At 36.0% G+C, this 16277-nt stretch overlaps 1 protein-coding gene across 2 annotated transcripts in view; it reads left to right on the top strand.

Moving 5' to 3' along the window:
- LOC133529519 (uncharacterized) overlaps positions 1–16277 on the top strand; it is a 62026-nt gene that overhangs the window by 27315 nt on the left and 18434 nt on the right. Inside the window, exons 3-5 of one of the 2 annotated variants that reach the window (XM_061867250.1) lie at positions 2891–3090; positions 5610–5824; positions 12003–12474. In XM_061867250.1, coding sequence (XP_061723234.1) covers positions 2891–3090; positions 5610–5824; positions 12003–12023 — 436 coding nt within the window. In that variant the 3' untranslated portion in view covers positions 12024–12474. Of the gene's footprint in view, positions 1–2890; positions 3091–5609; positions 5825–12002; positions 12475–16277 lie in introns of those variants that run through there. The other variant, XM_061867249.1, reaches the window with a different exon arrangement.

Here is a 16277-nt window from a genome sequence, read left to right as displayed (position 1 = left end):
TGTAGTACCTAATATCATTTTTTGTAACATTGTAAATAATGTTATTAAAGTCCAAAATTCTAAATAGTTTTTTAAAATTACTTTTATAGTTGTCATTTCTTTTGAATTATTTTTCTCACTGCACCCACACTCGAGAATTTCTGTTTTGCCCTATGGTTGACTGGTAGAGAATGCCTTAAGGCATTAGTCCGCCATTTGTACTTATTTTTTATTCTGCAATAAAGTTTAAATAAATAAATAGCGTAGGGGCCTACGTTGGAATTTCATCGATTTTCTAATTATTGTAAAAATTAGGAGCGAGAAACAGATATCATACAATTTTCTAAATGCTCCTAGCTATTATACCTAGTAATTAAAGATTCGAAAATAATCAAACGTAAGGGTATAGCTGTGGTGGATATAAACCAAATTGTGTCAAAATATTTTCAATAAAGTTTATATCCGGAGAGGAAAATGAGGACTATGTTTGTATGAAAAGAAGATTTTGCGCGGGTCTTCTACTTTTTTCTTAATATAGGTAAAAAAGCGCTGGTGGCCTAGCGGTAAGAGCGTGCGACTTGCAATCCGGAGGTCGCGGGTTCAAACCCCGGCTCGTACCCATGAGTTTTTCGGAACTTAAGTACGAAATATCATTTGATATTTACCAGTCGCTTTTTGGTGAAGGAAAACATCGTGAGGAAACCGGACTAATCCTAACAAGGCCTAGTTTACCCTCTGGGTTGGAAGGTCAAATGGCAGTCGCTTTCGTAAAAATTAGTGCCTACGCCAAATCTTGGGATTAGTTGTCAAGCGGACCCCAGACTCCCATGAGCCGTGGCAAAATGCCGGGACAACGCGAGGAAGAAGATAGCGTTCGGATCCATACTGCACCAGCGTTATTGCTGGAGCATTGTGGCGCAATTTGGCTATCGCAATGTCAAAAATCAATCGGCAGTAATATCACGACTCAACACAGCAACAGTAATGCTTCCGAATGAATTGATGCAGTAATCGTCGAAAAGGTAATTTTAAATTCTTTTATATTAATTTGTTCTCTTCGCCAGCGTAGAACTGGTTAAGAACTTGTAATCTTAATTTTACCGCATTGGATTAAATTGCAAAAAAGTTTTTCGTCATAGTTTTACGACAAAGAAAATTTGTTTGAAATTTCAAATTCCTACGTTCAATGATTTAGGTGATGCAATATTTGTCAACATTTATGTAACGGAAGGGAACTATTTACAGTGGGAGACACTAGAGAGTTCGGGCATTCTCGGCTCTGTTTGGTTCAGCATTGCTTTGAGCAATTATGGATAGTGCCATACAATAGAAAGAGAGCATGATTTGTCCCTGAATCGCTGTCAAACTTCGGTTTTGTAAGAAGTGTCATTTCGGTATTTTTATTTATAATGTGCTGTTTATATGGAAGACGCGTGCGTCTCATTGGAATTTTCTAGTTTAAGAAACATTGGTATCTCCTTAAGTATTTGACTTACCTCAGCATTCATGGAATTAATTGAGAATTCAGTTTTATGGTTGCTGACGTACAATTTGAACGTCGCTTTGTAGTTTTGTCAAGCATTCTTGACGGAGTAACTTTGTTTAGACTTTCCAAGTTACAGTGTGGAAAATGTTCTAGGTAATTTACTCGGATACCGAAAATATTTCACAAAAATACTTATTCCAGTGTGGCTATCAATATAAATGAAGCCCAATCCGCCTGGCATCGGTTAGCTCGTTGGGTGGATGACATTCGGAAGATTGCGTGTCACTTCAGGATGAGATTAGCTCAGGACGGGGACAAGTGGCGTATAAATACTAAAAGAGAGGCTTATGCTCAGCAGTGGTCGGTAAAGGGTTGATATGATGATGATGATAATGATAACGATGATGATGATGATGATGAAGTATCGATACGAACTGTCCAAGTTGACATGCTCATAAGAGAAAAATAAACACAGACTTATTTAACGATATCTTTCCTTCTGCGTTAACAGGATGCTACTAAATTATACTCAAATTCAGAATTCATGGTAACCAAGACCATATTTCTCACTTATTTTATATTAAGACCGAGTGTGTATTAAAACTTTCAGTTACACTTTACGAAGTACGTGCCAGTCATTTCTCAAATGTTTTCCCTTAACATCTTATTTATTACCATCACGTCAACCAAAAATCAACCGTATTTGTTTACTGTTAAAGATTAAACTTCATCCCTCAAAACTCAAATTTAGGAGTTTTTGAAGAGTGATACAAGCGCAATTTATTTTCGGCTTCGTTAAAAGTTTAGCATTTTTTCACCAAATTATAACTGTTAGGCTTGATTAATGGTTTTCGTGCAATGAAAAACATTACTTGCGAGAACGTCAAGGGTTTAGTTAATTTGATTTTAGGTAACCATTATTACCTATAGCTGCGGATAGTTGAAAAGTGCTTGTTTAGTCTAACTACTTCGCTCTAATTACAATTGCGGCAGTTCACAAGTTAATATTAGTTTTACAGCTATCTTATTTCGGCATTTTGAAATTGCCAATTGCATTTTGAAATGATGAATTGATTGAATAGTTTTCACAAGTATGGAATTTCAAAACTTTTGTTAATCATTAATTGTTTCTGTGATCCAGATAGTGTAAGTTTTAATACATTTGATTGGTTTCATACGTTCGTCGACTTCGTCGTTCGTTTAAACGCCTGTTAATAATATCAGTCAAGCGCAAAATTTCAGAAATACTATTTACATCTATAAACATTGGTTTCAATTCCATCACGCCGGAAATTAGCATCAATTGTTGAACTTCCAAATTACTTCAACTTCATGAGCCTACACTGATCAGTGATAAACTTTGAAATAAATTCATACAAATTAATTAAAATGTATTGAATTAACAATCTTAATTTTATTTTCCAGCAACGGAGCAGCAGCTGAAGCGCCAGTAAAGTCCGAGACCCTGGCCCGCGCCGGCTCCTCCCTGGAAGACCAGGCGCAGCAGCTTATCATGGACAAGCTGTGGAACTTCGCTACCACGCGGTCCCTCCGGTACAGGCTGCTGGAGAACGCGGACCTCGTCGTGTCCGGGGCTCAGGAGAAGGACGGCAGCTTTGGAGTCGGTAAGTTGACTTCAATCAACCGATCTTCGAACTCAAGGCCTGAACAAAGTGCCAAAAGGATAGGCCACCTTTTTACGACCGAGCATCATTTAATATGATCGTTATCATCAAGTTACAAAGAAACTGTAGCAATCCAATGAAGCTGTGGATGTGTCCAAACTCATCGCAAGAACGGGAAAATACCTAAGGTTTGTGAAAACAGAAAGGCTCTTAATATGGTGAATTGAGAATGTACCAATACGAGTATGGCATATAGTCGAGAAATTAGTACCGGTTCCGCCGTGGCGAGGTGGCTAGGGGTTCACGGCGTTAGCCTGGATAGATAAAGGCGCCGGATAGAATCCGGTCTTCACCACTAGAGGGCTTCGTCACTTTTTTTTAATGAATGAATGAATGATCTTTATTTCAGGCAACTAGTCACACATAGATAAATACCTTAAGACTGACATAAATATAATAACAATATATTTTAAAATTAAATACTACAAATCGCTATGGTTACAATGCATTACGCAACTTCGCAGTGTCAGGGAGCCGCCCGTGGAACGGCCGAAACTTGACATCCTTCGGTCAAAACTCTTCCTTGTTGAAAGTCGCTATTTCATATATTTTAATACATGACATCTATTCCAGTTTATAATTTAATTTATTATGTAGTGTAACTACTTAAAACGCTTAAAGCAAATTATTTGATAAAAATAAATTGATTTGTTCCCAAAGTTGTATAAACAAAAATATTTATTTATTTATTTTTGTCCATAATAGACATGTAGGTACTAATATAAAATAGATTTAGAATCCCTACAACAAGTATCTCTTCTCATTCATTTATTTCCACTCCTTTCGATTTCCAATGAACTGGAAATTTCATTATCAGAGTAAAATTACTGAAGCCATAAATTAACCAATTTCGATGGGTGAAACTTGACTCGCATATTTCGGTCTTCACTATCATCTCAACTTCGAAACGTTTGTATAATATCCATTTCATTCTAAATGTACCGCGTATTTGATTATAGGAATTTAATTTAAACTCATTTCATTTTTTTTTGGTTCATTGTGTTTAGGTGTTATATGGCTTCATAAAACCATATTCATTTCTATAGTCTAATTTCAAAGTAAAAGACCCCACAGCAAACATGGGGAAAAAGCAAAATCTCATGACAATTTAGTATGATGTAGATTTAAGTATCCTGATTATTTTTTTATAAGGACACAAATTTCTCAGAAGTATACTTGCTGTTTGCTGCGGGGTCCTTCAGGATTTTGAGAGTAAAATGATCGAAAAAGACTCGATTGCTCGTGCATTCACCTAGAAGTATCATTGTATTTGATCTAGAAGAAGATATATCTAATCATTTTTATTTGTATCTTATTTGGGTGTTAACCCAGCGTACTCATTTTTGCGATCAACCTATTCTGCGATCTATTATGAACTTTACAAAGTAACTAAAAGTTTTAAATTCTAAAACGAAACAACTGCTTCTGGGTCTCAGGAGGATAAATATACAATGTTTAGGCTGTACGAAGAATAACGTTCTTCACAGTTCGAAACTGTTGTTGTGCCTAGGGATTGAAGTATAGCGAAAGTTGACTAGAAGTTGCATTTAAAGCATCTTACATTTCAAATTTCTATTAAAGTTACAGTCAAAGAATTTCAAACAATAGGGTTGTTTCCAATTTATTGAAACGCTTGTATTACGTTCTATATTAACTAAAAGTTGCCCTAAAATTCAACTTTTATACTAAAAATATGTTAAATTAACAAAATATATTTTGACAGATGCTTTCGCGCCCAAAACGCTCTTTGGAAATTGTGTGACGTCACAGTTTACGGTTTGACATACACACGTAGAAGATACGAACTGTCAACTAACATTTGTCATTTGTTGTTTATCGCCTAACTGTCAACAGTGTCAATCCGAGAGTTGTGATGTCATCAGAATCTTCAATGACATTTCGAGTTTGGTTACGTGACGTGTGCCAAAAGATATTTTAAATTCAATAGTTACAAAAATATGGTCATTACAGGTCCCCTAAAAGTAGTTTAACATGTTCTTATAATCCAAAAGAATTTATTGGGATACAATTCTGCCCTAAGATTTGTAGATGGAAACAACCCTATTGTCACACGGCCAAGGCCCCATATAGTACAGAATTCAAAACCCTTCTCCATAATATCGTCCACACTTGGACTTAGTGTTGCCAACCGTCAGAACTTTCCCTTGTCACATGTCAGGATTTTTTGTCTTTTGTTAGGATTTTGGAGGACTTGACGAGTGTAGCGAGCGAAGCTGAAAATGAAGAAAAAAGCTAGCTAAAGTGTCCATCCAGACAGATAGAGATGCAGAGGAAAGGGAAGGTGGTGAATTATTTATGATATACACCAATAACTAGCTGAGATTCCAAAGATTCGTACAAATACATGTATAGTGATGACGCTTGCGTTTTAGGTATATTGTGATGATGAGAGAATTATCACAACAATTTACTAACACATTAATTTCTGTTATTTCCAGGAGTAGCCCTAAAATCCCCAAAGGTCTTCGAGAGCGGCCGCAGCCGTAACAAGAACATGGGTCCGTTCCTCGCCGCGGCAGCCATGAAGTTCGGTCTGCTTGGTGCTCTGACCTTCAAGGGCCTGACTCTGATGGTCGGGAAGGCTCTCCTCATCTCGAAGATTGCGTTGCTGCTGGCTACTATCATTGGGCTCAAGAAACTGTTCTCTCCTCAGGTGATAAGATATAACTAGATTCATAAAGTAAGGACCCTAAGCCCGATGGATTTCATACCTGTTCCTTTCTCTAACACACGCCCATAGTTATATATCTGTCCCGCTCGCACGTTAATTAATTATGCGCGTGTGATAGAGATAGAAACAGGCGGGTCAATGTTCGAAATTCTTCGAGCTTAGCAACCTTACTTTACCAATATGATTTTTAATTATGATCCCTAGATGGGATGGTCCACTGACTAATCTTGAGCTTTTTGCTTTTCTTTGCATAACAACTTCCCAATATTTTCCACTTCGCATATTTCAGTGCAGTATCAGCTTTGTTTGGATAACTTATAACAACAAACATCGTTAATCTTTCATTAACTTTACTGGCACTCTGTTGATATCCATCTACTTACATCTTTATTACACTGCCATCGTAAATTCAGAGTTCTTGAACTCCTTATTCACCGTTATATATTATTCATAATATATTTTATGAACAGACAGTATTATCACTTGATAATATTTCTACTCACTACTATTTAACTAATTGCAACAGCTATCAAAAACAAGTGGGTGGTTACTGCATCTTTAATATTGGCGTCTAAAACATGTTGGCATGTCGTTAACGATTCAAACATTCAAGTAGTGAAAACCATTTTCAAAAATAAAGTACAAGATACTTCACAGCTAATTTAATATTACACAAAATTTCGATAGCTGATTTGTTATTTTAAAACCAACCAATTTAAAGCCATAGAGAAATAATTAAGCTTAAAATGCTCACTCTAGCCATAAATAAAAACCCATTTGTGGAAATTCTTTTATTTAGATACTTTAAGTAAAAGATTTTAAGCAAGTTTAAAAGCTATTAATGATAAACATTACCTTACTCGTATCTCCCATACAACATATTTTTATAAGCAAGGATTGCCATGTATGAAATGAAAACTCTAAGTTTACTTATTTTTCTCTGGTCATTTCAAACGTTATCCTTCAAATATAGCACTCACATATTTACTGTCTCCTTGAGATCCCAATCCAACGAGAGGGATTTTGTAATTCGAACAGTTATTCATCGATAAACCATATTAACGTAATAATAGTTATTTAAAGCATCTTATGCATGGTTATGAGTTATGAGTAAATTATAAGTCGTGAAAATCTCTCCACGTACACCGTACGTGCTTGAATATTGGATATCGAAGTAAGGCGATATGATCGTGTAATTATATTAAATATTGAATATAATTCTTGGATAGCAGATGTTATATCCGAGCTAAGTGTTAGACGAGAATATTTACAGTTTCTATATCTAATTCAAATCTTCTTGCACAGGTTTTAGTATAACATACTTTCGTATTTTACTCGTCCGACTTAATAACATTTACGTAGTTACCCTTTACCTTTTCCAAGTGCATATACTCGTACATAATATTAAATAAAACCCTTTACCCGTCAACGTTCAGGTCATACTGAGTACCTGGTACTATGGGACCAACCGCGAAATAACGAAATAAAAGTTGGCTATTTCGTGCATTTTGGCTATATACTAGTCTGGCGTTGAAATTTTCTATGGAGGAGTAAATTTTTTTTTCGCCATTTCGGGGTCGGCACCATAATAAAGTTGCTCAGTACTACCTAAATATTAACGGGTATGAGTAAATGGTTTTGGTTAATATACATACTGTATAAGCAAGTATATAAGTAGTACGTTTCACGGTTTTGTTACTTATATATATAGAATATGGACGTTGTCTAGCATGAGCCTTAATGTTTTGTTACTTACACCGACAAGAAACGGTATTTTATATAACTTATATAAGCAAGCTAGTTTTTCATTCCGTAGACATTGTAGATGCCTAAAACATAATTTATTTTTACAGGAGCGTACCCTGGGGATAATCTGACTTCTTATTGGAATTCGATGTTATTTGTTCTGTATCAATGGGCAAATAACAGAACCAATTTATTTTATTCACAAAAGAGGCTTTATTTGGAATTGTCTAAAAAGAACCTTTCATCTATATATAATTGCGTGTGTCCTGACTGATTGACTGACTGATTCATCAACTCAGAGCCGAAACGACCAGAGTTTTGTTGGTACACACTAGGTCGCATATATATATTATATAAAGTGTACAGTCAGCATCAAAAGTAGCGGATCAAATAAGGTTTCATAAGTATCTACCATTCTGTAACAGCTTAACAAAAAGTGATGTCTTTAATATAGAGCAACAAAGACTGTAAAAGATATACTTTCGAGCGTGAATTTTAGAAATTTATCTATATTTGGAAAAGTTATCCGGAATATCAGATACTTTTGGCGCGTTGTTTCATCCGTTACTTTTGATGCTGACTGTACAAGAAATAAGAAGCGATTTTTAAAAATTCTGCCCCAAATGGGGTTGAAAGTTTGTATGGCGTTCAAGTTTTATTTTAAGCTTGGAACTTGAAACTACATGAAAAGGTATTAAATTTAATCAGAAGAAAAGTAATTTCTGTGTGTTTGGAAATTCATCCCCTAAGGGGGTCAAAAAGGGGATGAACGTTTGTATGGGGAAAAAAGGAACTTCAAACGTTATGAAAAGGTATTATATTAAAATAGAAGAAAAGTAATATCAGCTTAAAAAAAATATTCCTTAATAGGGCTAAAAAGGAGTTGAAACAGCTTAGTGCTTTTAAATATTCAGCCTTTAGTAGGGTTAAAAAGGGGTTGAAAGTGTGTGTTCAGGAAATAAATCTACACGGACGAAGTCGTGGGCAACAGCTAGTTTATTAGTATTTGTTTGAAGTATAGTTCTAGTTTAGCTGCAAACTATAATACAGTTGATTTTATATAATAATATATAATGTATTTCGTTCGGTCCTATGTAAAATTATTTGTTTGTTTTAATGAGGTTGTAACTTTTCTTAAACAAATGTGGCTTTATTAACCGCCCAAAGCTAAATTGTCTTTTTATATTTCGAGTAACTATTTCTAATTTATGTTGTTCGATATCGAAATTATATTTTAAACTTTGTCAAAGTTTGTCATAATATAAGTCTGTTTTTAGGGTTCCGGACCTCAAAAGAAAAAAAAAGCGGAACCCTTCTTATATGATCAGTTTGTTGTCCGTCCGTCCGTCAGTCTGTCTGTCTGTCTGTCAAGAATGTTAAGACTCTTTGTCTCGGGAACTCGTGGAGGTATCGAGTTGAAATTAAAACCATATACCTACTCAGATCTAATGTCCCTTGAAGCTGTGAAAAAATCAACATTCTAAGTTTACGTTACGACACTCTCAAGGGAATTAAAATGTATTATTAGGTTACTTCCCGTTTATCTAGAACTATAAAATTTGGCTTGCCAAATACAATATTACTTGTAATATCGTTCTCCACTACAAGTACAGGGAAAAAATTCAAACTATACATTTGTAAAACATAAAAAAAAGAAAATTTGTACGGAACTCTCGGTGGGCGAGTCCGAATGGCACTTTTTTTTTATATTGGTGCAGAAAAATCTACATTCAAAATGTCATTAGCCAAAGATACGAAAGTATTTTGTCCAAGCTAGAAGTGACACGCTTAGCGCTCGATCGGTCAACAAGACATACATTTATTTATCTTAGATCCTGTTTCACAATGTCCAAGTAAAGTATTGTATAGCTAATTAACAAATAAGTTAACTGCCAGATAAAACTTCATACAAAACTCAGCACTTTATCTCCCAGTTAAGCTTATTTTAAGATTGTGAAACTCCAACGATGACTTTATTCGTCAGATAGCAAGTAGCTTATTTAGCACTTAACTTGGACATTGTGAAACAGGCCCCCAGAATGGTGAATGAATGGAAATGGAAGTAAGAAAGATGTAATACCAACAAAACAGTTTCGTAATTTATTTATTCTTTTCCCTTTTTGCTCATATTTCAGACTAAACGTCGCGATAGTTAAATTAATGTTTTCGTTTAGCTAGATACTCTTAGATATTTCAGGTAAAATTGTCAAGAAGGATGACCGAGTAATTTATCTGGCAGCAGTTAATTTGTTACAGCAGTAATCTTTATAGATCGCGAGCCAGGAACAGATTTCCATGACCAATCGCCTCCCGGGCGAAACCTCGTATAATCCACCAACGGCGCAGCAGCTGACGTCCACGAGGGTTACTCATACATAGCCGTTAACCAACCCTCGTGGACGTCAGCTGCCGCGCCGTTGGTGGATTGAGGAATGGCAACCACCGACACTTTGTCAAATTAGTTCAGATGCTATTGTTAATTTAAAAAATCGTCAGCCGGTTGTATCGCGGTGGTAAGAACGTGAGCTGGTCGCATGGAAATGTAAAAATAAGCGCTTAACCTTTTAATTATAGTAAAACAAAATCATGAAACTTTGCATGTAGCATGGCATCAGGCGTTTTACGCAATTACACATTACGCATACTTTAACTGGTAAGGCGCGTATTTTTTACGTGTTCATGTGAATAGCTGACGGTCTTTGCACCGCGATACAACCGGCTGACGGTTTTCTTAATTTAAAACAGCATCTAAACTATCATCAATAATATAACCTTATAAACAATTAATAATGTAAAAGTCTAAAATATGACTAAATTAAATCTAAAATAAAACTAAAATAAATCTAAAAATGGCCCCTGCGAAACTACTATCAACTCATGTCATACAATATCAATAGGGATGACTGAAAAATATTATTTTTACTGGCTGACTATTTTTTCATTAATGATAGCATCTGAACTATCATCTGACAAAGTATCAGCCGGGAGGCGATGACTGACGAAATATGCTCCTGGCCCGTAGTCTATAAAGAATATTAAGATATTTTGTAGCTATTTAATATCAGACTGACATTCTAGGTAGTAAAGATTCTTATAAAAATATTAGCAAAAATGTTGGAAGTTTTTGTAATCAACGGCATTAGGTACGGTCACGTCTGAAAATATCGATACGAAAAAAGTGCCATAAATATGTATACACGACTTTATTGCCCATATATTAAGATAGTGTATACATATTTTTGGCACATTTTTCGTACCGATATTTTCAGACGTCACTGAAAATAGTGTTCATTGCTCACTTCGATACAGATATGTCTTACTTTGCATAATTCAACAGATACAGTAATGATCGAGTATTTTTTTTTTCTATTTTTCTGCGTGTATTTAGATTTGAATTTATTTTCGCTTGAAACTACAATTTAAGCTTTTCGTCGATCAAACAAAATGTTTATGGCCTTTTTGTATCATTTTGATGACAGCATAGGTATTTGAGTTAAAAGTATGAAATTATCAATGAAGAAATCGGGTACCTATACCAGGGGTCCGACAGTGCTCCTTTCGGGCATTCTCGGCTCCGTTCGGCTGAGCATTGCTACGAGCAATTAAGTATTAGGGTTGGAACAAAATGACGTTCCTTTGCATGCATAATCACATATAAGATAATAAAGACATGAATTTTGATAACCCTATACAGCCGAAAGGGATAGCCATACATTAGAATGGGACAGCATGATTCGGCCTTGAATCGCTGTCAAACTGGTTTTGAAGGAAGTGTCACTGCTACGGCGTTGATACTGTCGGCGTATTTTATAATTTACTTGATATAGGTACTGGGTTTACCAAAGCTTTAGCTCGGTGCGGCATTGGGTCAAAATTCTTTTCGTTGATCGTGATGGAGTGGAGCTTTTTGGATAAAATTTAGATTTTAACCTTTTTCAAGTAAAATGTAGTCTACATGTAGAAAGCGATGCAACAGCACTAGATTTTTTTATTTATTTAATAGAAGACAAAATTACAAGCGTGACAGAGTGGTCACAAACAAGACAACGAAATTAATTTTGCTACCGCGATTATGACCTTCAATCCGTCACTTATTTCATTAAAATGATAGATACAGCGCGTTAAGGCTGCAGCAGTAACGCACATATATTTTCCAATCGAATGATTTAAGGATGACTCCCGCTAGAACAGTCCAGGTCTGGGCCGAGGCGTTCAATGCAACGATTTCTATGTCGGGTGACCGGTGATCACGTGATGCTTTCTATAGAAGAAAATAAAGTGTCGAACGCCTCAGCCGAAGCCGGTTATAGACGGTTATAGCGTGAGTGAGTTAAGCTGCCATCAAAATGAAAAAAATACCGTCATAAAATAATTTATTAGTTTTTAAGGAAATAAAAGTTCGAATACTTTCCAGGCTATCATCAAAAAGGACTAAGTCACGGTGGTGCATAAGACCTGATGGAGGCGGAGAACGGAGCTTACCTCAACCCTGTCAAAATACCAAAAATAATATGGGAATACACATCGAACAGTAACAGTCTGTATATATACAGAAAAAAACTGATAAAACATCAAAACAAAACAGTAATGTGAGAATTTTTCCCTTTGACCGTCGAATACGTCAATTGACACGCGAGGCTACCCAATATCAAGCTTCGTGCATGTCGACAAGATTCACGATAACGCGCCGTGCATTCCAGCAAGGTTCACGGTAACGCGCCGTGCATTCCAGCAAGGCTCACGGTAACGCGCCGTGCATTTCAGCAAGGCTCACAGTAACGCGCCGTGCATTCCAGCAAAGTTCACGATAACGCTCCGCGCTTAATAGTGGTTGGCGCGTGGCGTTCAAAGGGTTACAGCTACAGATAAAGTCACCTTACTTAACTAATAATCGAATTAGAATAAAAAAAAATAAAAAAAAACCTAAGTTAGTACAGTTACAAACGAAATCCAAGATGTTATGTTCGATATGTATTTTGAAAACTCGATAATTATATTTAAGTACACAATTATATAAATGTAAATAACACTAATTTATTAAACTGTACTAACTTGTACAAGAGCTTATTTCGCATTTATGAAACAAACTAGGTATTTTCTTATATTAATAATTTATTAATAATGTACTAACAATTATTTATTATATATTGAATTAAATGAATTGATTGCTAATGTATGCTTCATTTACATACAAAACCTTACTAATTCCTAACATACCTATATACTTACAGCTTGAATAATCCTACCATAAAGCGATAGATTACATAGTATGTGTTATTAAACAGATATGCCACTCTAAAATAACATTTTTCTTTTGTAGCCGTCTCCGCTCAAGCGACATACTAATATGCCTCATTGTAATCAATATCATATATAATATGTATTGCAGAACCTCGTGCTGTCCAATATACATAACATTGTGTATATATGTATTGTACATTCCGTGTTTCGATAGAATTATAGCCATGATTTAAACAAACAAATTAGCATTTCTTTTGTCTCGTAAATTTTTCGAGCAAATTAATTTCAATGTAATTGAACACTACTAGATATGGACTTCCTTAACAATAATTTTGTGTGGTTGGTGGCACAAGGTAATAACTGTCAATTCCATTGCTTGCATCTATTTGCCAAAATAACGACGCCCTTGTGTTGACAGGCGATCGATGCGCAGAGAACAATTCATGGTGGCAATGGTGGCATTGGTGGAATTGGTGGCAGTGGTGGCATAGGTGGCATTGGTGGCAGTGGTGGAATTGGTGGCTTCCGAAGAGGGTTGCAGTTTGTTATGCAGATATTTCGTGTAGCCGTCAATGTCTCTCAATGGATAGGTTGACGATACTTGCATGTAATAAGTAACTATTGTTAAATGTTTACAAGAGGAGCTTAATAAAATGACGGCAATAATTTACATTTTGCTAGGATAATAAAATGTAGACAGTAGTAATTATTATTTTATTTTCTTGGAGTGGCGTATCTACAAAAGTATTAGGTAGTCTGTTATAGAGGTATGCCCTTAATTTTGGCTGCCACTAATTAATGAATGAAGGAAAACCATTATTTTCAGGCAACTATTGACCTATAGATAAATACCTCATAAAGTAATATACATCATAATTATTATAAAATATATCTACAAACTAAAAACACACAATTATGGCTGTGATGCAGTTCGCAATCCCGCTGTTCAGGGAGCTGGCCGCGGAACCGCCGGAACTTGACACTCTTCGGCAACTCCTCCTTGGTAAAGGTCGCTAGGAATTAAAATTCACATTTAATGCTTTCCTACGTATTAAATAATTCATTAAACCGGTACATTAGAATCCTATTTCTTTAATTTTTAGGGTTCCGTACCTTTGGGTCAAACGGGACCCTTTTACTGAGACTTCGCTGTCCGTCTGTCCTTCCGTCCATCCGTCTGTCACCAGGCTGTATCTCATGAACCGTGATAGCTAGACAGTTGAAATTTTCACAGATGATGTATTTCTGTTGCCGCTATAACAACAAATAATAAAAACAGAATAAAATAAATATTTAAGGGGGGCTCCCATACAACAAACATATTTTTTTGCCGTATTTATAAATAATGGTACGGAACCCTTCGTGCACGAGTCCGACTCGCACTTGCCCGGTTTTTATAACATGCCTCTCAGTTAGGTGAGTACTCTGACAGTGGTCAAGTAAGTTCAATTTTACGTTTAGAGTTTAGACGCTATGAATGAAACTAAGGTAAGAGTTTTCTAAGGGTATCGTCCGGTTTCAGACTGCAACAGCGTCACTGATGCATACGACATTGCTGCCAACTGCTTTACTGCCATAAACGTAAAAACCGGGCAACAGATTGTGACGTTTGCAGTAGCAATGCAGTCGGTAGTAAAGTCGCACAACAATACTGCTGTCGACTGTATAACTGTACAAAACGTCAAATGTATTATAAATTTCCTGACAGTGCCCCTAGTGTAAATTTAGTCGATAGCGAAACGTGACGTACGCGTTTGCGTTAAGTCTCATTTTGTATGGGTTTTTGAACAGCGCGCCAAGCGGGACGTTTTGGAAAGTCAAAAATCTCATACAAAATGACACTTAACGCAACCGCGTACGTCACGTTTCGCTGTCGAAAATATTTACACTAGGGGTACTAGTTACGTACGCGTTTTGTGACTAGCCATATGCCTATTGCGTAATATTAGCCTCGATTTTATATTAAAATACATAGAAAAATAACGAAATACCTTGTAAAAACAAGTCCTCTTCATTTGCATTTTTCATTCATAATTTCTCTGCGTATTCTGACAATTACGACTTGAAGGACACGTTTCCGTATTTCACCACTTGTGATGACAATTAAATACGTAACATACATATTCATTATTTTGGTTTATATCAATGCGCGAAAATAATAAATAATATTAAGACCGCTAGTTGTTACCTGGTATTAGTTTTCTTTGAAAAGAATATTTGTAGTCTTACATGCATGTAAAATGTATAAGTATTGGTACAAAAAACATTGACTTAATAATAAACATAAAATATTTCAATACAGGCGTTATTTTCAGAAAACAAAACTATAATACCTGAAATCAAATAATGGTGTTAGCATATTCATGTTTGACAGGTTTTGGAACGATTCCTTTTTTATCGATTGTTTTGGTCTACTTAAACTGACTATTAAGCAAATGCTGTCATTGTAGCGTAAACGACATTGTGTGCGTGAACAAGGTAGTGTGCGTAAACGTCATTGAAATTATCTCCGTCTTTCTCTGAGCCGTGTATGCGAAAGAGACGCAGTTGATAATTGGCATTAATGTGAACGTTATTGTATAGGGAGTATGGATTGGTAAATAAGATGTAACTTATGACCTTTCTTCATGAATCGTATGTCGTTACGTGCCGCGAAGCGAACAACCTCTTCTCTGATTATGATGCCCTGGTACATCAAAGCTAGAAATACGTCATAAATTGTCGCCAGTCGCTGTTATGTCGCTATTGTGTCGCCATATTGTCGCTAGTCGCCAATGTATCGCCATTGTGTCGCTATTGTGTCGCTATATTGTCGCCAGTCGCTGTTATGTCGCTATTTTGTCGCCAATCGCTAATATGTCGCTACTAAAGAGTATAAAAGGGCCGGAAAGTACGGTAGGAGGGGGATTCATTCTTCGACTATCAGACTAGCAGTATCTCTGGCTTTGAGTAAGTCAAGTTTCTCTACTATTCTTTCTATTTGTTTGTGTTTGCTGGGAATTATCCTGGTGAATTTAGACTTGTAAGATTATGTCTGTGTTTGGCATTGCGGGGACAATGTTGTCGTAATGCTAAGCTTAGGCTATGGTGGAGATTCTTTACTTTCTTATCTGTGTTACTATATTGTGAGTTTTTTGTTAGTAAAATCTAATTTTGTTATTTTACTACCTTTCTATGAGGTTAGTTTATTATTTTATAAAGCCAGATCACTGTTTGGACTAACAGTTTGTCCATCTAAGCAGCTTCTCCCTAACGGTGACAAATTGCAGCTGTTTAGAAGTCTTTTGCTCCAAGTTGAGAGGACTTGGCGTCTCTTCTTTACCAACATAAGAGGCGAGCATATTCTCCTTAGTCTCAAGGTCCAGCTGTTAGATGAATGTGAGGGCATCACGTGCGTGCCATTGGGAGTAATCCCTACTCACTGAAGTCTGCAGTAATTGAGGCTAAG

The sequence above is a fragment of the Cydia pomonella genome, chromosome 21, assembly GCF_033807575.1.
Source record: "Cydia pomonella isolate Wapato2018A chromosome 21, ilCydPomo1, whole genome shotgun sequence".
Classification (NCBI taxonomy): Eukaryota; Metazoa; Arthropoda; class Insecta; order Lepidoptera; family Tortricidae; genus Cydia; species Cydia pomonella.
This window is presented reverse-complemented; position numbering and strand designations above follow the sequence as displayed.